This window comes from Electrona antarctica (genome assembly GCF_951216825.1).
Source record: "Electrona antarctica genome assembly, chromosome: 13".
NCBI classification, from domain to species: Eukaryota; Metazoa; Chordata; class Actinopteri; order Myctophiformes; family Myctophidae; genus Electrona; species Electrona antarctica.
Window position 1 is genome coordinate 21,144,570 of NC_136794.1, and position 24,126 is coordinate 21,168,695.

The 24,126-nt window shown below is 43.2% G+C and overlaps 1 protein-coding gene across 3 annotated transcripts in view; it reads left to right on the forward strand.

The window, feature by feature from the left end:
* The window catches only part of fmnl2a (formin-like 2a), a 75,098-nt gene that overhangs the window by 39,439 nt on the left and 11,533 nt on the right, over positions 1–24,126 (forward strand). For all 3 annotated transcript variants that reach the window (XM_079519096.1, XM_079519095.1, XM_079519097.1), the window contains exons 5-21: positions 849–932; positions 2,050–2,202; positions 8,095–8,203; positions 8,517–8,593; positions 9,550–9,643; positions 10,982–11,056; positions 12,804–12,914; positions 13,199–13,348; positions 16,005–16,106; positions 16,877–17,207; positions 17,857–18,042; positions 21,022–21,146; positions 21,959–22,161; positions 22,417–22,651; positions 23,319–23,387; positions 23,604–23,684; positions 23,771–23,900. In XM_079519096.1, coding sequence (XP_079375222.1) covers positions 849–932; positions 2,050–2,202; positions 8,095–8,203; positions 8,517–8,593; positions 9,550–9,643; positions 10,982–11,056; positions 12,804–12,914; positions 13,199–13,348; positions 16,005–16,106; positions 16,877–17,207; positions 17,857–18,042; positions 21,022–21,146; positions 21,959–22,161; positions 22,417–22,651; positions 23,319–23,387; positions 23,604–23,684; positions 23,771–23,900 — 2,315 coding nt within the window. The remainder of the gene's footprint in view (positions 1–848; positions 933–2,049; positions 2,203–8,094; positions 8,204–8,516; positions 8,594–9,549; positions 9,644–10,981; positions 11,057–12,803; positions 12,915–13,198; positions 13,349–16,004; positions 16,107–16,876; positions 17,208–17,856; positions 18,043–21,021; positions 21,147–21,958; positions 22,162–22,416; positions 22,652–23,318; positions 23,388–23,603; positions 23,685–23,770; positions 23,901–24,126) is intronic.

Genomic DNA, 24,126 nt, shown 5'->3' on the forward strand with positions numbered 1-24,126 from the left:
GGGGATCTAATAATGGAGCAGCCCAGTAGACTTTTAGGGGGAGTTTCAGCCTACCTTCTCCCTAGCCATTACCACAGCCTGCCTTGAGGCCCGCCTGTGTGTGTCGTTATATGTTTATGCTCTGCAAATGTTTTCTCTAATGATGGAGTAATCGTAGCTTGATGAAGCAATCATGGCCCCTGTAAATTGACTGGTTGCTGCTGTAGATGCAGCACTTAGCCCCTGCTCGCTCCAATATGGAGAGATTATAGTTGCATCTCAAGCTGTATTACTGGCAGGATTTCTCTGTGCAGAATAAAAATGAAAGTGCTGAATGGTTGGCCCACTTTAGCACTGGTGAGGAAGGTGAGAATGAGCTTTTGATCACTCTGGCAGCTGTCCCGACTCCCTACCAGTACAGGAGAGAGAGAGGGAGAGAGAGAGTGCGTGCATGCGTGCGCGCGGCAGAGAGACCGTGAGCATATGAGTTTCTGTTGGAGGGAATGTGAGAGGGATTCAAACTATTAATGAGATCCTATTTGTGAATGATTTTACATGCAATTGTTTGCACATTTGTAAGCCTTTGGTTGTGTTTGCCAAGTCTCTTTTAAGCAGACCAGCTCCATCTTGGGAGGAAAGAGCAGAATCACAGAAACAGGGACAGTAATCAGAATATATAAGTTGCGCATGTTGTCCGACCATAAATGTATTTCAGAATCCTAAGCCCTATAAATTTCATGACACGACGGACAGTGAAAACACAGCCAATCGACAGTACAAGCTGTAATTTCTTATTTTTTTTTAATAAAATGTGCCCAAAATAGGGATGCCGGGCTTAGCGTGATTAAACAATCTTTTCCTCTCCTCAGGTGGGTGCGGGAATTCCTAAACGAAGAGAACAAAGGCCTGGACGTGCTGGTCGAGTATCTGTCTTTTGCTCAGTATGCCGTCACGTAAGTCACTTGCAGCCCCATCACGACATACCCCACGCATACAGTACAGGCTATATACAGTGCAGACAATGAACACAATGCTGCCATTCTCCATCGCTGATGCATCTCACCAGGCCGTCTGATTGTCAGAAACACTGAGTCACTCTTCACCACTACCAAGCCATTTGCTCCGTGTGGTACATCAACCATGGGCTTCTATTCATAGACTGATGTTGTGATTATTACCCACAAGGTCACTATTCAGGGCCAAAGAGCCACGCAGTTAAAGTTTTTATATTCTGATCCTCAAATCCACCATATGCTGTTATGGTCCGTCTCGTCTGTCTCCATGTTTCTAATGGTTAAGCCATAAAATAATAATGTGTACATTGGACACGGCTGCAGCTCTGCCTTGGTTCCCCCCTGTTGTTTCTGTTGGAACATGACGATGTTGTGTAACAAAGCAGGAATGTACATTTCAACTAATATTCATTTGACATTTAAATGACGGATATAAAAACGTTTTTATATCCTACTTTTTCCAATGGGTTAAAAAAATACATTGGAAAAAGTAGCCTAAAGATAGAAATACCGTTATGTATAAACGGATAGCGGTTTTCTCAAGTTTCATTGTTTGTAATATTACCCCCCTCCTATGCTTATCATGCCTGGATGCGTATTGAGTTTTAATCTTTGTCATCAGCACTGCAGAGCTGCACTATGCACATTTTATGGGGAGGCACACGCTTTTCCGACACATAAATAGTCGACGGGTCAATGGTCCACTATTTCCTAATTGCCAAAAAGCAATCAAATCATAATGAATACATTGAAACAACGAGGAGCAGACGACGATTGAGGAATTAAAGTTAAATGTTTTCTTTGTTGACTTGATTCATTGTCCCTCAAGTAGTCATGTAACCATGTCATTGTTTTGATCACTCCCATGCATTTCAAGCTTCCCCGGAGCAAAAACAAAAAAGCATTTCACACAGATAGGCCATTTAGCACAGTTGTCAATGTTCTCAAGGGTTTTGCTTTTGTTAAATCCTTGGGTCTGATCTACTTTATCTTCAGCTGAACCGTTGTGCAGTCAGTGGCTTGTGGGTCTCAATGTTTTATTTCCACGGTACAACAGGTTTGATGGTGACTGCTTGGAAAACAACTCAGAGAACTCGGTGGAAAAGTCCTGGAGTCGTTCTATAGAGGACCTCCATGGAGGAAGCGGCACCCTGCCCTCCCCCATCACAGGGAACGGCATCACTCGCGCTGGACGACACTCCACGTTACGGTACACACACACACACACACACACACACACACACACACACTCTGACACACTGACTAAAATGTTTAGATACACATAATAACACACACTCAGTCAGGGTTGTAAAGGACTTTATTGAGAATAAATATTATCTATTGTGAATCTGCTTATCAAATCCCTTATTGAATATGTTGGTTAATGACAACACACCATTGGCCTTCTATCTTCTGGAACACTAGCCTTCTATCTTCTAAAAACTACATTAAATCATGTGGAACAGATGTTGTTGTGAAATGATTCAATAAGATATTTGTTTGACTCTGAGCTTAATCATTTTTAATAATTTGCCTTCTCGGTACTGGATTAAAGTGTAACTGGCTTTCGAACCCTTCTACTAAAGTATTGTTTCAGATATTTTGGGCCTTGTGACTGAACGGTGATTGTTGTGCGGTCACATGTTTCAAGTGATGTCTGAAAAAGCTCTTTATGTGGTCACAAGGCATACAAATCTTCAACCACTTAAGCTATTTTCAAAAATAGTGAAAATGGCCGATCTACAAGCTCAGATTTTTTTCAAAAACAGCTGATATACAGTATAGGGTCCAACCTCGAATTAGTGCGTGCGTGCGTGCGCGTGCGTGCGTGCGCGCGCGCGCGTGCGTGCGTGCGCTGACACATTGATGACATATATTTCCCGATGACCGTTTGGTTTTCTGTTCACGTGATCTAAGGAGAAAATCTTTTTTTAAACGCCAGTGACCATCTTAATACCCAAGTCTGTGCAATGGGATTACGCAGCAGTTAATTCATGTTAATATTCACTCTCGAACAAAATCTCATCCAATTATGTATTACTTGTGACTCTACAACCTAAATCCCCTCTTGTCATTCCATTGATGTCCTGGTGCAGTTCTCCATGGACGTCTGTAAGCTTTAATCCTCCCGTCTAAACGGGTTGGCTCTAAGGAACGGTTCACAAAGAATACCATTGACACCATGCAGCATGTGTCTACCTAAAACTGCCCATTGCATGAGGGAATTAATCCATATTAATTTAATTTGCTGTGATGTTAAGTGTTAACTCTTAACTATGCAGGGACAATTGTTACATACATACACTGTCATTGTAAATTAGAACGTAATCCTGAAGGGTTTAGCGTAAAGTAAAGGGAATCATTTGAACAGGATTTTTCATTTCAGACAATTTATAAATGGACATTCAAGTCTTTATTAGGATATCATTTTTTTTATGGCTTAGCCTTAGTGTATATATTCTCAAAATAACGATTGATTTACTTTTTAGAGACAGCAGGGGTACTCTTAACTAACTAATATAGAAACTCCTGATGAATTTATATTACATGTTGCATGCATGTTGAGTTTTTAGCCATTTTGCAATTGAAGATAATTGTTTTTTAAATCACGCTTTTTCCGGCAAGCTTTCCATGACTTCGACATGTTTTTAGTTACTGACTGATCAATACAGAAGGCAATACTTAATTAGAAACGGTTTAGTCATTCATTTTCCCTTTGCCTCATCTTAACATATATTTGCAATATATGGAGGCTACATAGTGAGTCTGACTGTGTTTTGTTCTGGTGTTCTCCTATAGTCCTCCACTGTTCTGCCTTCCAGTCTTCAGCTGCAGGCAGGTCTTAGCTTTATGGCGCAAGCACACCTAGCTGTCTTTCTGCGACACCTAATTAACCTTAATCACACTATACACTGATGTACATGTGCATGTTTTTACAGACCGACACACTCACACAGCCCCCCCCCCCCCACCCACACACAGGCCCACACACAGGCCCCCACATACCACGCACTGCCAAACTAATTTGGGCTACTCTTTGTGTCAGGGATTTGAGTTATTTGTAGTTATTTGTAGTCTCCTCCTGTGCTTGAAACTGAATTATCCTCCCTTAAGAGCAAATCGAGTTTTCCTCTGCTTTTGTTTCTTGCCTCCCTGCCTGTGTGGTGCTTGTGTGGCTCCCTCACTGCCTGTGTGGTGCTTGTGTGGCTCCCTCACTGCCTGTGTGGTGCTTGTGTGGCTCCCTCACTGCCAGTGTGCCGAATTTAGCCTAGTTTTCCGCAGTAAGGTAGCGCCTCGTAAAAAAATATTTATTTTGCCGCTTGCTCTTTCAGTTTGTTAACAATGGTGTTAATAACACGATCTGATTCATTGTCCTACATATAGAATCATTGCTCCATTTTATGTATATTAAATTAAGAATTCAATTGCCTTATTTATCTTTACACTTGCCTCAAAGGACACCAAGCACAATGACCTGTCCAAGATGCTCTGAAATCCTACGGTATGTCTCAAGTGCTGCTACAGTAGGTGTTAGCGAGTGTTAACACCAAGTTAACTCTTTATCATCCTCAAGTTTAGTAGTGTTATCTTCAAGTGAACTAGTTTAGTAGTGTTATCTTCAAGTGAACTAGTTTAGTAGTGTTATCTTCAAGTGAACTAGTTTAGTAGTGTTATCTTCAAGTGAACTAGTTTAGTAGTGTTATCTTCAAGTGAACTAGTTGTCTCCACCAGGCCGAAGGCTTGGGGAGAGAGTATGTTTTGCACTCCGTCCGTGTGTGTGTGTGTCCGTCCTTCCGTCCGTCTGTGAACAGCTAATCTCCGGCACCGTTAACCTGGTCGATGCCAAACTTTGCACACACACTCCCTGGATGCCAACGATGAACCTCTGCCCCACATTTTCCAGAACGGCCTGTTATAGCGCCACCATGAGGCAGCTTTTCACATTTTTTACCTAAAACTGCACCGATCTGCGTGAAACGTTCCATGCACACTCCCTAGAGGCCAAGGATAAACCTTTGACCTGCATTTTTTTTATATTACTCCTCCAGATTCTGTCCAAAAATCTCACAAATCGTTACACAGTATCTCTATGGTCATGTGCTCAAGTCGGATCTGTCCGATATTTCATATTCCATCCTAATTGGCTATAATTGGCTTTCACAGTTTGCAAGATTGCCCCGTTTTGAACAAAAGCCTCAAATCATGAACGCAGCATGCAATTTACGTGAAATCTTTCACACATTTTCTTACTAGGCTGAGGAATATATCCCACCCTTTTCACATTGGCCTGTTATAGCGCCACCAACAGGTTGATTTTTGCAAAACACATTTTTGGAACGAAATGCCTGAAATCATCCAATTGCCATCAAAGGCGTATGAAGAAATGGCACCCTTTTCACATTGGCCTATTATAGCGCCACCAGGAGGCCACAACCTGACCTGCCCTGGTGGAGACCTGTGCCCCGAGGGGCACTTTTTCTAGTTTAGTAGTGTTATCTTCAAGTGAACTAGTTTAGTGGGTACTTTGTGTTCTTAGTTCCTACCAGTGTTGGGTCATGTTACTTTTAAAAGTAACTTGTTACGTTACAGGATTATACCGCCATTCAAAAGTATTCCGTTACAATCGTTAGATTCATTTTGTGTTACCGACGATTAAAACCCCTCTTGGTATAAACATCAAATCAAGAGTGCGGCCTACCGGAGTGACCACCAGTGTTGCAAAGCCATGCAGGGCTTCACCATGGCTAATTTGCATTGACATTCACCTCCTTTCACCAATAAATCCAAAAATTGTGTGAATAGACGGTGTGCGCATGCATAAAGTGAGTGGCAAAGTGAGTTTAACGTCGTTTAATGCAATCAAATAGGACTTCTCTGTTTGGATGTAAGGGCTGTCAAGGCCAGAAAGTAGTTTTTTCCACTCGGTAGGCGTTTGCGCGTAACTTCTGGGCATGATGATGATGTCACGTGCATACCCTCTATATTCCACAACCGTACTAATAGGCAACCTCTCAGTTTTCTTTCAATCTCTTGCCATGTCACGACAAATGTACCCCCTTATGGCCTTATTGTGCCTTCTACCTGCACTATTCATATTTTTAATGAATCATTTTAATGCCAATAGAAAAATCTGTGATCTACACAATATACCTAATTTTAACGGGGCAAGCATATAGTATAGTCACCCAGTCCTGATGGTGGCGGTAACTTCACCATTATGCCGATTTTGACCGAATTCCGAATCTGACCGTCAATCATTTCTGGTTCAACGGATGCCAACATCCGCTATCTTTCTGCACTGTGTGTCAGAGTAATCTGTCCCCGATGCTATGCGATCGTCGTTTGTTTTCATATCAAAGTCAAATTAAGCTCTAATCAAGCCCTGAATATCTCATTTTGAGCAGCTATGCACGTAAAGACCGCGTGCGCGCACGCAAGGATTTTGGCCGGTTTTAGGTGGAGAACATCGGCCGTTAGCCACAAATGCTAAAAGTTGCTACATAATTTAAAACAAACCCCCCGATTATAAGGAATAAAACAATTACGTCAATACCATCAACGGTAGTGTGGAATTAATTAATGAACTACGTCAATACCGCCAAGGGCAATAAGGGGGTTAATAAACAAGACCAGTGGTCACGTAGTGACCCATTGATAGAATTATTATGCAATCCCCACAGACTGCTGGCCCGGTCAGCGATGTTCGCGTAACATACGTGCAAGTTTGACAGAGACGAGATGAGTGAATGTCGCAGTTATCCCCAACACTGGTACCTAGTACTACTCCTCTCTATACTAGTCTATCCTATAGTTGTAGTTCTGTTCCAAGTGATGTGATGTTTTTGTAGTATCACTCAATAGATGCTATGGTTATTATGGTCTTGCAGTGTCAAGAACAAGAATTGGGGGTATTGTGTATTTTAGAGATCAAACTTTTCTCATTTCCCCACAGTTGCATCATTCCAATCAAGCGATTTAGAAACATGGACAGTAATTTCCTCCAAGTGATTACTTTTTAGTTGGTGCCAAATCTTAAGTTGTTTGCTGAAGAACAAGAGCTGGTCCTTGATGATGTATTCTTTTTAGCCGTACCACACTCGGCAGCGTTCCAATTCTGTCAATAGAGTTGTCTGGTGACTGGTCACAGGCAACTCTACAGACAGATACACACACACACACACACACACACACACACACTCACACTCACACACACACTCTCTCTCTCACATTTCCACCTTAAATCATCCTCTTATATTAAGCCTTGGCTGCCTCTTTTTTAAGAGCTATGGTTGTATTCAGGAGACAGTTTCTCACACACACACACACACACACACACACACACACACACACACACACACACACACACACACACACACACACACACACCCGCCTCCCCATGCGTGACTCAAGTCAGAGTCACGCCCCAAGGCATGAGAACTGACATGAATCAGTGTGTCTATCTGTAGCCTAAAGAGGCGTTTTATTTCCCAGAACTCTGTCTGGTTGAAGCGTCTCGTGATAAAGGGGTCTCAAAATAAACCCTGTTTAGCGCCAGCCTGCTCTAATCATTATGAGCACCGCTGCTACACTGGCGCTCTGCCGCTTGTAGCGCGAGCTGCACCGGGAGGGTTAAAAAGACCCAGTCTCTCGGTTGTTGTCCACTCAATGCTGGAGAGATCACTGCCCTGCATGCAAATGCCATGCTGCTATTATACTAGCTGTAAGTGATATCTTTGTGTGGGATGGTTAAATTAAAACAATTGAAAGGGGGCAGCCATGTGGTCCCTGGTGCTGCTGTAGATTATACAGCCTTTGTGTCTGTTAATGTAAAGTGGCACGGAGATTTAATGGCCTTTTGGACGTGAGACGAGGGGCTGGAGTTCCGCGTATGTGGGACTGCAGCTTACAAATGGCGTCTGCTTTTGTGGTGTTTACCCAAGCCATGTGTTAGTCTGTGTTTGTTTATTTGTTTGTATTCAGAAACATGTATTTCTGGTCGTCACACTGCACTGCATACCCTCAAGTTGGAGAACAACAGTTAATGAATCTCTATCTCCCTCCACTTAGCTGTGTGTTTACCCTATCTGCTCTTGTGTTTCAGCTGCAACACGTTGCCCAGCCGGAGAACGCTGAAGAACTCCAGGCTGGTGTGTAAGAAGGACGACGTCCACGTCTGCATCATGTGCCTCAGAGCCATCATGAACTACCAGGTGAGAAGATGCTGTAGGCCTCCCCAAACCCCAGGAGAGAGAGAGAGAGAGAGAGAGAGAGAGTGGGAGTGTGTGTGTGTGAGACAGACAGTCAGTCAGTTGGCTGAAGTATATATCTATCTCAGGACAAATCCAATTTGTTCGGCTGCCATGTTTCTGTTGAGACCTAAGAAATTCCTCGGTTTGTCTGGTTTCCACTATTTTTGATGTAGAAGGAGATGCTCAGTTGTTTATTAAATAGCTGTTGCTTCATTTCTCTGTTAATTCACTTACTTCCCTCTCTCTCCTCCTCAATTTATTTGTCCTGCTGCAGTATGGTTTCAACATGGTCATGTCGCACCCACACGCTGTGAATGAAATTGCACTAAGTCTCAACAACAAGAACCCCAGGTAGGTTACAGAAAGTTATTTTTAGATGACAGAAGACATCCCTAACCCTAGAGTTTAGAGTGGCTGTGGTGACTGCTCTCCTACTTATTGATTGCCAGCCCCAAAGCACCTGCTCTTTTGAACACCCCGGTGCAGTTATCGTCGAGCGCTGCCCAGAGCCCATTTATCCTGACAGGCAAGACAGGGTTACCCAGCGGTAACCCTGTCTTGCCTGTAATACATAACTGCTGTGACAGGCAGCAGATGGACCCATTTTACACTGTTTGTGTAATTGAGTTGTACTTTTAGCAGAACAAATAATAAAACAAATATGCAAATGTGTGTGAGTTTAAACTTTGAAGTCCTGAGGCTTCTGTATTTTCCATAAATGGTTACGTCACATGACATCTCATCCAGGCAGAGAAATCCTGCATGAATCAGCTAAAGGCACAGGGTGTCCTGTGTACCCACATGCACATCACTGACACACCCTGTTGCCGCATGCACGTACGCGCATCTGAAAGGGTTTAATTCTTTATACCTGGTTACACTGGATTTGATTATGGTACAACTCTATTGAGTTGATTATGGTACAACTCTATTGAGTTTTGAAACCTCCTCAGCCTGTTCTATTATGAAACTTTTTGCACTTTTATACGCAGTTAGTCTACAACTAATAAAACAACTTTAATGCTATGAAAGTAAGTACAGTTCTGTCAAGGTTCATTGTCATCAATCAAAACACCAGAAGTTTTCTCTCTCTTTTTTATTAAATTCTTTTAAAGCGCTTGCCATTGGTCAATGTTTCAAATGTTATGAATTTAAAGGACATAATTGCTCTAAACACAATAATTGGTGTGCATAGTAGAAGTAGACTATGTAGAGATTGTTGTATGGACTGTAAATGTCATCAATTGTTGGCATAATTGGCATATTTCCTACCGTAAGCTTTTATTCCCACTGCTTTATTTTCACAGAACCAAAGCTCTCGTGTTGGAGTTGCTGGCGGCAGTTTGTCTCGTGAGAGGCGGCCATGAAATTATTCTCTCTGCATTCGACAACTTTAAGGAGGTACGGACGGGGGTCTGAGGCAGTCGGGAGGGGATATGTGTTATTATATCTCAGCTGTGTAATTTCAAACGGTGACTCAGGCAGGAGGAATGCAGCCCAGGCAGACGCGAGACCCGGCGTATCCGTCATTCCTAAGCGTGGATAGCATCTAGGAATGCGATTCAGCGCTTTGTCAGTACCTCACGGGGCACCGGTTGGGCTGCATAGCGCAGGAGACCCAGTCGACCTCACCGGTACCGAGGGGGGGAAGGGCGGTTATGTTGAGCAGATCTGGCAACCACATCAAAGTCTGTATAACAGGGAGGGAGAAGGGCAATAGACAGCCTTGTCTGACCTGCCCGTCTGTGTAAGATATTTCTGGCTACCGTAGAAGGACGCGGTAGTTTCTGACGGTAGGTGCTAACAGCAGTCCAATTTGTAGGCTGGATTCGGAAACGGCGGGCCGACTGCAGTTAATGCAATATTTACAGCCCAGAATGAAATATTTAATATTAGGCTACTCTTCAACAGCACTGGCATGTGGAACAGGGTTTAGGGAATGTTCCAACATGGTTCCAACACGGCTGAAATGGACTGATAATCGGAACCACTACAGTATCACTGTGACACATTGTTTCAAAGTATAATCTGTTTAAATACAATTAATGTTTTAATTAACACTTGATATTAATTAAAATGAAGATCTCTCTCTCTCTCTCTCCCCCTCCCCCTCCCTCCCTCTCTCTCTCGCTCTCTCTCTCTCTCTCTCTCTAATGAGACAGGGTGCAGGTTATGGCACAAAGCATTACACAGAAGTCTGTGGATAGAAGCCCTTCCTTCCTCCTCAGTCTTTAATCATCCTCCTGTCTCTTCTGCATTGCCTCTGAGCAGTGTTTGAACTGCAGAGCATCTCTGTCTCTATGCTTGATATGATTCTCAATCTTTCTCCTCTGTCTGTTTCTCTCTCTCTCTCTCTCTCTCTCTCTCTCTCTCGCTCTCTCGCTCTCTCGCTCTCTCGCTCTCTCTCGCTCTCTCGCTCTCTCTCTCTGAAACTGTATAGTAATCACAGACAGGAGGGGAAAATAGGCCATGCCAGTTCTAAAGCCAGTGGTGCCAGAGGGGGGAGGTGTCTTGAGACATTGTGTATAGGGAATAGTGAAAGAGGAAATCTAGAATCGCTTTAGCTAAGGGAGCTTGCGTCATCGTTCATATAAAACGAAAATGAAGGATTGGGGGTCAGGGTTGCTAGCTGTATAATAAATTGACCAATTTGATGGCATAAAATAATTTGTTTCTTGACTTCCTTCTCACACCATTGGAAGCAGTGGATAAGTAAATGATGCATGTTTTGCTTTGCAGGTGTGTGTGGAGACGCAGCGGTTTGACAAGCTAATGGAGTTTTTCAAGAATGAGGACAACAACATCGACTTTATGGTACAATCACGCACGCTAATGGCTATCGATCGCTACACGAACCCTGCAGACTCCCACGTCACACGGCACAAACCTCAGCATAGCATATCGAACGATTGCAGCCCTGTGTGAGGAACTCTTGCCAAGCCGAGTCTGTTTCAGCACTGATTACTGCTAATTACCATAGGAGAGATGAATGGTAGACGCTGTGTGAGAAGAGTGCCAGTTATACATAATTTCCCCCCAATATGCCTCTCCGGCTAAGTGTCTCCATTTGTGTGCGTGTGCACGTGCATGTGTGAGTGAGTTAGCTGGTGAGAGAGGGCCAACAGATGCTGTGTTTCAATAGTCCTTGTGTGTGACAAGTCACAAGTGGGGTCTGAAGCCCTTGGTAGGACACCAGTCGCTTGACAGCAGCACGAAAGCAAACAGATATGTCAGAGTTGGCATCTTGCACAGAGACAACTCTGAGCTTCTTACAGGAAGTTCATTAAGCTGGCGTTCTGGTGAAGGGGATGGATGCCAGTGAATATTAGGAGAGGAAGAGATCCCCCTGATCTGTTTATACAGCCTCCATGGAAGAAGGCCAATGTCATGGAATTAGCTGATTTGTTGATTTCCTTATGCAGATCCCTACATGCAGTCTTGAAGAGTGAAGAGTGAAGTGTGTATGTGTGTGCGCGTGCGTGTCCTGAGCTAATCTCACAAACCGCTGGACCGGTCAGCGCAGAATGTCTTGTGCACCCTGTCAATAGGCCACATAAGTTCCTCCACTAATTTATTTCACATATTTCATATTACGTCATAGATATGTCATATATGACTGATTTGATGTCACATGCTGGCCACATAATGTCTGAGATCCACTTTGGAGAAATGTCCGAGATCCACATAGAGCCGTTCCATGGATCTTGGGATCCACATGATTTGAATTTGATAATGAATTATCCATTAATATATTAATATTCTTCACATCCATATGGGGATTACAATGCAAATAAAAAGTACATGAACCCGTGGACTTGGCGCCCTCTACCGATATTGACGTCAGACTTCGGTGCTCTATTAACTTAGTCATTCATTCCTGTCTCTCCACAATGTCCTGTCTAAATAAAAGAAAAACTACTTCAGTGATTATCTTTATAGGGGCACGGTGGCACAGTCGGTAGTGCTGTCGCCTCACAGCTAGAAGGTCCTGGGTACAAAAAACATGTAGTAATCCTGGTCTCTAAACTACCTCCCCCTGGCCAGCCTGATGGAGGGGAAAGGAACTGGTCGGAATAACGTGTTCCTTCCACGTGCTACGTCCGGCCGGCGAAATTCCCCCCGTCAGGTGAAAAGAAGCAGCTTGGACTCCTCATGCATAGAAGGAAGCGTGAGGTCAGTCCGCTGCCCCCCCCAGGTTGGCAGAGGAAGTGTAGCGCCCAGGATTACATTAAATAATTGACACTGGGTGAAAAAATGGGTTGTAAAAATCGTGGGATAAAAATGATATTAAAAAAAAAAGTGATTATCTTTATGAAAAGAATGCCTTTGTGCTGTAGTTTCTTCTTTTCTTTTCACTGTTTTTGGGGGTGTTCTTTTTTGGAGCATCTAAAGAGAACAGCGTTGTTTTGTTTCCTATGTTAAATGTGGTACTTTTAAGCCCTTTTGAGACTGTAAGTGACTTTGATACTGTAAGTGATTATGGGTTATACAAATACATGTAACGTGACTTGAGCTGTTTGACAATCTCTTTCCCTTCCTGTACTTCTGTCTGATTCCCCAGGTGGCATGCATGCAGTTCATCAACATTGTGGTACACTCGGTAGAGGACATGAACTTCAGAGTTCACCTACAGTTTGATTTCACCAAGCTGGGTCTGGATGAGTACTTAGATGTGAGTAGAAGCCGGCATGCGCCAGAACACTCTCTCTCTCTCTCTCTCCCCGCCCCCCATTCTCCCTTTGATAGTTCAGCGCTGAAGCATCAGCGCCCCGGTGACTGCGACCACAGCAACGCGATCAATGCCGAGTTTTCCATGAATTTAGAAAAGCAGTCAATTCTGTAAACTGTAGAGAGCTTGATCACCCTCATCGCTCTCTCTCTCTCTTTTTACGTGCTTCTGTCAAGTTTCTTGTACATGCGTTTGCATGTTTGTTCATTTGACCCCTTATATTCCAGAAACTGAAACACACAGAGAGCGACAAGCTGCAGGTTCAGATCCAGGCCTACCTGGATAACGTGTTTGATGTGGGAGCCCTCCTGGAAGACGCCGAGACCAAGAACGCAGCCCTGGAAAGGGTGGAAGAACTCGAGGAGAACATGTCACATGTACGTTTCATTTGAACACTTCCTATCTATTCCCTGCACAACCTCTTGAGTGTACAGCTGTCCAGAGCGCCATGGCACGTTGATGCAACGGTGTCAACACCAGTGAGGTGTAACAGTCTGATTAAAGCGGTGTCGCACTAGCTCGTTATCTTGTGATCCTCAGTTTAAGCCTGTTTCTATCTATCTCTCTCACTCACTCACTCACTCACTCACTCACTCACCCACCTGCTCTCAACGTCTTGAAGTTGCCCACACCCTAGGGCTGGAACTATTCATTGATTAATTGTAATCAAATCGATTATTCAATTGTCAACTAATTTAATAATTGATTAATCGAATTGGCAACTAATCAATTTAGCATGGGTTATAGACATAGTGAGTACAGAGTGAGCATATAGTGAGCATAGTAGGGCAGCTGTGGCTCAGGAGGTAGAGCAGGTCGTCCAATGATCCCTGGGTTGGCGGTTCGAATCCCGGCTCCTCCTGTCCACATGTCCTTGGGCAAGACACTGAAGTTCTGAACCCTACATTGCCTCCAATTAGTTGGTCGGTGTGAGCTTGCCACCATTGGTGTGTGAATGTGGGAAGTGAGGACGCTGGCGTCGACTGTTCGCCGCTTCACCTCCCAATGTATGAATGAATTAACCATTGTAAAGCGATTTGAGCACTTGGAAAAGCGCTATAAAAATGCAATTAATTATGGTGATTATGGCATATAGTGAGCGCAGTGAGCATATAGTGAGCGCAGTGAGCATATAGTGAGAATAGTGAGTGCATAGTGAGTATATAGTGAGTATTGTGAGTGCATAGTGAGCATAGTGAGTATAGTGAGCATATAGTGAGAGCAGTGAGCATATAGTGAGAGCAGTGAGCATAGTGAGCATAGTGAGTATATAGTGAGCATATAGTGAGAGCAGTGAGCATAGTGAGTATACAGTGAGTATATAGTGAGCATATAGTGAGCGCAGTGAGCATATAGTGAGCGCAGTGAGCATATAGTGAGAATAGTGAGTATATAGTGAGTATAGAGCGTCGCAGTCCCGCCTCCTACCCTGGACCAGGAAATGATTCTCCGTTCATTTTCCTCATAGACATTTCAGAAAGTATTTATTTAAAGACGTTTACGCCACGGACAAAGCCAACTCGAGTTGTGACAAATCATGACAACAAACACATTTTTTTGGGCCGAACAAATAATTAGAAAGAAGAAAAAAACGTCACGTTACAACACTTTTTGTTTTTCTTCTTTGTAATTATTTGTTTGGTCCAAAATATTGTTTGTGTTGTCATGAGTTGTCACGACTCGAGTTGGCTTTGTCCGCGGCGTAACCGTCTTTAAATAAATACTTTAAGAAATGTCTATGGGAAAAATGCATTGGGTTTCATTTCCTGGTCCAGGGTAGGAGGCGGGACTGCGACGCTCTATTGTGAGTGCATAGTGAGTATAGTGAGCATATAGTGAGAGTAGTGAGCATATAGTGTGCATAGTGAGAATAGTGAGTATATAGTGAGTATATAGTGAGAGCATAGTGAGTATATAGTGAGTATAGTGAGTGCATAGTGAGCATAGTGAGTATATAGTGAGTATAGTGAGTGCATAGTGAGCATAGTGAGTATAGTGAGCATATAGTGAGAGCAGTGAGCATATAATAAGACAGCCACTGAGGGTGCATCCCTCAAGTTCTGGGGTAGGGCATTCCAGAGTTTCGGTGCCCGGGCTGCGAAGGCCCTATCACCCATGGTAATATGTTTTGTTTTAAAAGGAGTCAGTAGACCCTTGCCTGCCGATCTGAGGGTACGTGTGGGGTCGTAGGGCTGTAACATAGCTAAAATGTAGTTTGGGGCCAGCCCTCGCACAGCTTTAAAAGTAGTCAATAAAATCTTAAAATCAATTCTAAAATGTACTGGCAACCAATGCAGGGAGGCCAGTACTGGAGTAATGTGTTCACACCTCCTGGTGTTGGTCAATAGTCTTGCTGCAGAATTTTGCACTAGTTGCAGGCGGGCTATGGCTTTTTTGTTGAGTCCGGAGTACAGGGCGTTACAGTAGTCTAAACGTGAAGAAATTAATGCGTGGATTACTTTTTCAAGATCTGTAGAAGTGAGGAATGGTTTTATTCTGGCGATATTTCTTAACTGAAAAAAGCATGTCTGTACAACCTTTGTTATTTGGGCATCAAAAGTGAGGTTAGAATCAAATAACACACCCAGATTTCGGGCTGAGGTTTTAACATTATTTCCTAGGCTGCCTAGCTGTGTCTGGATGAGGGTGGTGGAGTTTGGGGGGCCGAATAGGAGGACTTCAGATTTTGCCTCGTTTAACTGGAGAAAAATATAGTGAGCATAGTGAGTATATACACCCACACCTGGGAGCCGCAGTCTACTACTGCTGCATGTTTAGCAGCGCCAACAGTGCAACAGCTGGGGGTCAAGTGCCTTGCTCTTGTCAAGGGAGCGGGTGCAGCTGGGTTTCCCGTTGGAAGCCCAGCATTTCCCTGGGATGTGAACCAGTGAAGTTCCCAGTCCCAACATCTCCAACCTGGTTGCTGCCATGGCCCAAATCTTTCCTTCTTGTTTTAACTGGCATGTTAGGCAGTGATAGAGTCAATATCTCTGTATGACCTTTGCCTTTCCGCTGCCTGTTGTTTGTTTCCAGATGACGGAGAAGCTGCAAGACATGGAGAATGAGGCCATGTCCAAGATCGTGGAGCTGGAGAAGCAGTTGATGCAAAGGAACAAGGATCTAGAAAACATCAGGGTCAGATTCTTAATCACTCATTAGCCTATCATTAATGCAACCCAAAACTTGTTCTACACTGACTGTAGGACAGCTAGAACACCATTTCTACGCAGTAAGAAAGTAATTATTTAGCTAATAAACACATATTTTGTAGTTGACTATTTTAAGCCTATATTTCCATACCGTTTTAAATGGTAGTTAAAACATACAACCGCAATAAAGTAAATACCTGTACTGTATTTACCATACATTTCTCTATGCAAAGTGTGCATCCATTATACATACATACATACATACATACATACATACTGTCGTAAAACAGTATGTACATATCTGTCCTTAAAGGGAGCTACAAAATCATGGTTTTGATGTGCATTTCAGTTAATTGGTTGATGGTTGTCATAGTCTGTAGAAATGTCAGTATTTATGATACAACCCATATTGACAGACAGTCAGTCTTTCCCATGATGCATGTCGTGGGCAAGCCTGGAGTGTCCATTATGGTCTATGGCAGCCATTATAACAACCTGATTTACAGTATATGTTTTGAATTTGAAGTCGGGTTCACAATTTTACCGTAAACAATGCCACTCATGGCCGAGTGTGCGAGGGTAGCGGCTAAACACCAGGAAATCACATCACCAATCTATAAGCTCACAATGCATCATGCTGCATGCATTGTGAGATTGTAGAGCTGGTATCTTAACAGCACTTGACCTGGCTTCCTTCTAGTTCTTTTTACAAAATGCTTCATAAAACTCCTGTCGTGTGCCTCTCGCCCCAAACAGGACGTGTACAAGGACGCCAGCACGCAGGTGCACACGTTGCGGAAGATTGTGAAGGAGAAGGACGAGGCTATCCAGCGGCAGAGCAACCTAGAGAAAAAGATCCACGAGCTGGAGAAGCAGGGCACCATCAGGATCCACAAGAAGGGCGACGGCGACATCTCCATCCTGGCCTCGCCGCCCTCCGGTGCCACCATGGTGCCTGGTATGGTGGGCGTGCCTGGCGGCGTGCCGGGGGGTAACTACGCACCTAACCACATGGGAGGGGTCCCGGGCATGCCCGGCCCTCCACCTCCACCACCTCCACCCCCACCACCCCCAATGAACGGCATCGGTAGGTTCAGTGTTGGCTTGAGCTTAGTTCATTCATACATATAAATGATGGATTTGTGTACATATGAGTCAGTCAGTGAGATAGTTGAAATCATCATAGAATTTAAGGTTTATGTTACGGTCATGCAATTCCTGGAAATGTTTTGAAATTAGAAAAAAACATTTTACAGTCCTGGATAAGGTTTTTGAATGTATCAAGGGTCCTGAAATGTATCAAAGGTCCTTGAGAAAAAAATTGGATATGCATTGTTTTTGGCTATTCATTTATTTTAGTAATAATCACCGAACGGGCTACGTGATTGCAGCCTAATGTGTACCGGACTTGACAAAAATAACAGATCTACAAGCTCACAACGTGCTGCAGCGTGATCTAGATTTGGCACAAACTTTTGAATGGAATTATAACGTTCTATATTCTATGCATTATTTTTGCTACACTGCCTGTCTTTGGGCATTGCACATAATGAGTAAGAGACTCATTATTGCTATACAGGCCTGGAAATTGGTTTAAATATTATTATATTATAAGTTTTGGACATTCATTGGTAAAAATGTGTGGGAACCCTGTTTATTTTTATTCTTGATATTTGTTTTCTCTTATTTCATGTCAACTCTCGCTCATTTCTCTCCCTCTCCTCTTCACCCTCCAGTGACAAATGGACCTTCGTCTTCCATGGTGGAGCTCCCACCTCCCCCTCCTCCACCTCCACCTCCTCCACCTCCTCCCCTAGGACATGCTACTTCAGCCCACCCGCCGCCTCCCCCTCCTCCGCCCATGGCCCCTCCGCTACCCGGCTGTGGCACCCCCACCGTCTTCATGACCTCTGGGTTGGCAGGTGAGGTCACCTGTGGTCAAGAAGTGTGTGTGTGTGTGTGTGTGTGTGTGTGTGTGTGTGTGTGTGTGTGTGTGTGTGTGTGTGTGTGTGTGTGTGTCTGTGTCTGTGTCTGTGTCTGTGTGTGTGTGTGTGTGTGTGTGTGTGTGTGTGTGTGTGTGTGTGTGTGTGTGTGTGTGTGTGTGGATGACAATATAATTATGTCATCATAATTATCATTGGTTTTCTGTTCAGGTGATCTAAGGAGAAAATCATTTTGTGTGTCACACAGTAAAAGATAAAATTATGTGTCGCACAGTAAAAGATAAAATGATGATAAAAGAAACGGTTCCCTTTGAATGCTGGCATTGTATGGTTTCAGATAACCGCGTCATATCTCTTTCTGTGTGCTGAACTGAAACTAAAACTGTGAACTGGTGTGTGTGTGGGGGGGGTGGGGGGGTGGGTGTGTGGGTGGGGGGGTGGGTGGTCATTTAGCTTCCTGTCAGTCACATGGGACCTGTGGCAGTGTGACTCACGGCTGTTGATACTGCTGCTCACATGATATTATCGCTGTTAGGCTGAAACGCCTGTTACTTTTCAGGAAACCTGCCTTCCAATGTAGTTTAGTCACAAGCTCTTGTTAATACTTTTGATTGGTTAAATGAATACAATTATAAAACCCACAGACATAGTTAACCACTTTCAAAAATAATATATTTCAGATTTACAAGCTCACGCGATGCGACACGTTGTGAGCTTGTAGATCAGCTGTTTTTGAGCGACACTCTTGCGTGACAAAGTAGGGTGTTCATTTACAAAACAAAAAGTTTAAATTTAGAGACACAATGTCTCTGCTTGAGAGCAACAATATGACAAATAAAAATGGTTAAGATAGTCAGACACTCGGATGACGAGTGACCTTAATGTAACTGTGTTTTGGCGTACTCAGTCTTGTGTGTGTGCGTGCACGCGTGTGCGTGCACACACGTGAATGTGCTTGAGTGAGCATTTGTTTGCCTGTGTCTGTTAACATGACCTTGGCTTGGCCAAACAGTTAAAGGAATAGTTTATTGTAAGCATGTAGATGACAGTCCTCCTCACTATATAAATGGTCTGTGGCTGAATTAAAAAATTAACATATTTGAGTCAAAATAGAAATACCCACTTATATACCCGTTAGGGCTTTCACTTCTAGTGATTTTTACTAGTTGACTAGTTGCCTAGTTTACTAGTCGACTAGTTGTTTAACTACCTATTATGTAAAAAAAGAAAAAAAATACATTTAAAAACTGTGTACATTGTTGACTATAATCTAGCATTCTAGCTGATCTTGAGGCCTACAAAAACGGGGGGGAAAAAACTTTTTTCTTTTTGCAACTAGTGGATTTACTAGTCGACTAGTTGAATAGTCGACTAGTTGAATAGTCGACTAGTTGCTAAAGCCCTTATACCCGTGAAATCTCACACTGGAAATAGCCAGTCTACAAGCTCTCAACGCTCTCAACGTGCGATGCATTGTGAGCTTGTAGATCAGCTGTTTTGGCCCTGGGCATGGCAACAAAATCAGGCTTCAGACCTCTTGGTATTGGCGTTAGGATTTTCATCTTGAAAGCGTGGTTGTACTATGTACGTCTGAGGCATGTATGTGCTGTCCTAATTTCTTTAAAGCTTAATTTATACACCACCACACAACGGTGTCACTTTCTGAAATTAAGTTCTCGTCAGCAAACGACGCCATGGTACTACGAAGTATAAATTAGGCTTGAAATCCTTAAAGACATCTCGTTGACCTGTTTATTTCTTGTCTTTCTTCCAACCAGAGGGACCCATCAAACTGTTCTGTAGGTTTTTCTTTGTAATGTGTATTCATTTTTTCCCCCTCTACTCATTCCCTTTGCCACAAGTGTGGAAAATTGTATTTTCAGTCCCGGAAGACAAGCCTCTCATGAGGAGAAAACCTCTTATGCTGTTGGACACTCAATGGGTGTAGTTAAACGCTCATGACACTCTCTTTGAAGTACCCCTGGCCGCCCGTTTCTAAACAATCCAGATGGCTTTTGTTAACTACATTTCTTTTGCCGATTCTCATAAACACCACATGAAACCGCTAGTCCCACAATGCATATAGTCTAAGTTTAGGAATTCACGTTTCTCTCACATTCACGTTTCTATGCAACTCTGAAAATACAATATTTCAAAATCCTGCACGATTTCCCTTCACACCTTGGTGTACTGTGTGTGTGTGTGTGTGTGTGTGTGTGTGTGTGTGTGTGTGTGTGTGTGTGTGTGTGTGTGTGTGTGTGTGTGTGTGTGTGTGTGTGTGTGTGTGTGTGTGTGTGTGTGTGTGTGTGTGTGTGTGTGTGTGTGTGTGTGTGTGTGTGTGTGTGTGTGTGTGTGTGTGTGTGTGTGTGTGTGTGGGGCAATGTCTGAAAGTGTTGTGGCTGCATGCATGCTGAGACACAGTGTCATGCCATGGCAGGCAGATGATAGTAAGAGATAACGTGTTGCGCAAATCTGGAATGCTGTTCGTCACTGCCTTATCTCTCTGCCCGCTAACACCAGTCTGTCAGAGTGCCAGGGCTGAAAATGCCTCACCGGGTGGTAATAAAAGGTATTTATTTATTAAGGTTCATATTATGCACCTTAAGTACCTTTATCACCCTCTTGCAAGATATCTAAAAAAAAAAAAGGATTTGCTTTGTTAGTATTGAAAGACCTGGTTAAAAAAATCAACACTGCAATTATTTAATCAATATGATTATGGAAAATCAGCACAGCACAAAACTAAATGATCAAAAGGATCTTGACACAATTAAGGATACCGACACGGGGTCTAGCGGAAGAGGGAGTCATCTCCATGTGTCATCCCTTTTCAGATGCCTGTCTACCCTTCCACCAAATTACCTGCACGATATGTGTGTGCCCATCCCTGTGTGTGTACATGAGCGTGCTCCAACACTATAAAATGATGACTAACTCCTTTGTGTGTATACTATCCAGCCGTCAAGATTAAGAAGCCCATTAAGACCAAGTTCCGCATGCCCGTCTTCAACTGGGTGGCCCTGAAACCCAACCAGATCAACGGAACCGTCTTCAATGAGATTGACGACGAGAGGATACTCGAGGTAAGAGTTGTCCTGAGGTTAATCACATGGTTGGTTATTTATTTACTAATTCTTGAGGCTCATTCCTATGATGCCAAAGGGTGTACTCTCTGGCTCCGTTTGCCAAAGTGCAAATAAAGCTATGGGTGCAGCAGATGATTGCAATGATTTTCTTTTTGTTGTTGTTTTTTTGGGGGGAGGGGGGGATAATAGATTTTCAAAAACTACGAGCTTACAATGTGTCACAAAGCAAGGCATTGTGAGCTTGTAGATCAGCTATGTCAGTTATAGTATAAGTAGTATTATAAAACCGGGCATAAGTGGTTAATTGGACTAATCAATTTAGGTGAGTATAATAATGTCTATCAAAAAGGCTTTCCTGGATTGAATGGGTTAAAAGCACTTCTTGAATATTCGACAAATCAAAAAAGTAATCGATAGCATAGACGCCAAAAACAATCACTGGTTGGACCCCTGAATCAAACCACTTGAAGCTATCATTTGTTACAGCCTCCTACAAGCTACTGAACTCTAATGGTACAATACGTCTCATACATGTAGAACAATGTGCAGTAAATAAGCACTTAGCACGGCTTTAAGTCGTCATGCTGTAGTCAAATGTCTCTTACGTTTTTATGTGAAGCAACTGTCTTGCATCGTGTCAAATGCTTGTCATGTTTTTGATGCAGTGTACTATATCACTATCAAAGACAAATCTCCCCTCGGCGACAATTAAGTTTACTGTCCTCGCCCTCACACACCTACTGTACTAATAACATTCCGTTTCTTTAGGCTCAATATATTAGCAATAATATGTCATTGTTGCCTTTCAGGACCTGAATGTAGATGAGTTTGAGGAGATGTTCAAGACTAAGGCGCAGGGTCCAGCCATAGACGTAACCATGAACAAACAGAAGGTCATCCAGAAGGGGCCCAGCAAAGTGACTCTACTGGACTCCAACAGGGCAAAGAACTTGGCCATCACACTCAGGAAAGTCGGCAAGGTGCCTGAGGAGATCTGCAAGGCTATTCAACTGTAAGAGCTTTTAGAGGGAAAAAGAACCTTCTGTTCTTCTGTTGTTACCATAATCTTTTATTTTATGACTGGGAAACCTAACGCAACATAGCGTAAATATATAGTCATGTCTTTGCATATGTGTCCACGTTTTTTGTTATTGTAAATTGTCGTATACATTTTTGTATGTGTAATTACAACCATACCTGTGTATATATACCGCTGCATATCTGGAGCTCTGTTTACTGATGCCCACTGTTTCCGCGTTCCTCTCAGGTTTGACCTGCGCACCATGCCGGTGGACTATGTGGAGTGTCTGATGCGTTTCCAGCCCACAGAAAATGAGAACAAGGTCCTACGTCAGTATGAGAAGGAGCGCAAGCCCTTGGAGAGCCTGACAGACGAGGACCGCTTCATGATGCAGTTTAGCAAGATTGAGCGGCTCATGCAGAAATTGACCATCATGACCTTCATTGGCAACTTCAGTGAGAGCATCACGATGCTTACACCGGTAAGGCCCATGGGCTTTTTTGTCTCTTCTTGTTCAGTCCTCTGCTTAATGTTACATAACTATAGGCCAGGACCCATTTTTTTGCCCCCTCAACTTCATATCCCAGAATTGGATATAAAGGTTTCTCATTTTTCGCCAAAAACGCTACTGAATTCCAGGCAGGCAGTTTCTTCTGTTCCGTAGCGTTGGGGAAGCTGCTGAGGGACTTTGCTGGCCACACCTCTCCTCCACCCCTTTCCGGAACTGGTTGTAGCTTTAGGTTTTGTGTCCTGATAGTTTCTGTGAAAGGTCTACTGCTTTGTAACCACAGGCTGGAAAAGTTTCTTTTTAGAGACAAGACCCCATTGATTGAAAATCAAGAAAAATCATGCAAATCTCTTAGTTACACAAACAGTGTTATTGTCAAAAATGAGTAAAAACGCTGCAAATTCCCTTTTGACAATAATAGTATGTGTAGAGATGATGATACATTAGATTTAATAGGTAGCAGCACTGCTTGCAGGACAATACCCATCATGCACTGTCTGAAGACTGCGAACAGTGAGAGATGGTTATGTTTAGGCAACCCGATTTTGTGTGGATTACGACAAGCATGGGAGGGGGGAGGGTTACTGAAATTGCCCTTTTTGTCTACATTTTTTATATCCTTCACTTTTTTTCCCTGTAGCAACTTCATGCAATCATTGCAGCGTCTGTCTCTATCAAGTCCTCCCAGAAGCTAAAGAAACTCCTAGAGGTAAGTGTAAATACACAATACCAATTTGATGTGGTGAATAGTAGTAACATAAGACCAAATAATGGGTTCTCAAGCTAGTAATATGTTCTGTTCTTTAGGTTATTGCAGATTTGCCAATATTAGTTTATTTTATGTTGATCTTCATTTGTCCTGCACCTAGACACATATTGATGTGTTGAATAACATGCATTGCTTATTTTTTTTTACGTTACTTAGATTGTCTTGGCACTCGGAAACTACATGAACAGCAGCAGAAGAGGAGCGGTGTATGGTTTCAAGCTACAAAGCTTAGACTTGGTAAGTTACTTCCTCCTGCCTTGGTAGATTTACGTTGTCATTACAGACCTCCTGCTCATCTCACAAATGTTTTATATATTCCACAGCTGCTCGACACCAAGTCAACGGACCGTAAGCTGACACTGCTGCATTACATAGCTAACGTAGTTAAGGAGAAATACCAGCAGGTGTCTCTTTTCTACAATGAGGTGCACTACGTGGAGAAAGCTGCAGCAGGTGAGATATACAGCACAGATGGACTCCTAGTTAAGTTATGGCTCGTACACACTGCCTGATATTTGCTCCGATTATGCTGTCGTGGACCATTTTTGGCGCTCACTGACAAAACCCCTGATCTGATGCAAGATCAGGCTTTGATCACCGAGGTTTTGCTCGCTGTGTGTGAAAGGCACCGATAAAAGCGCTCGCCAACGCCTCCCCGACCGCATCTGAATATCAAGCA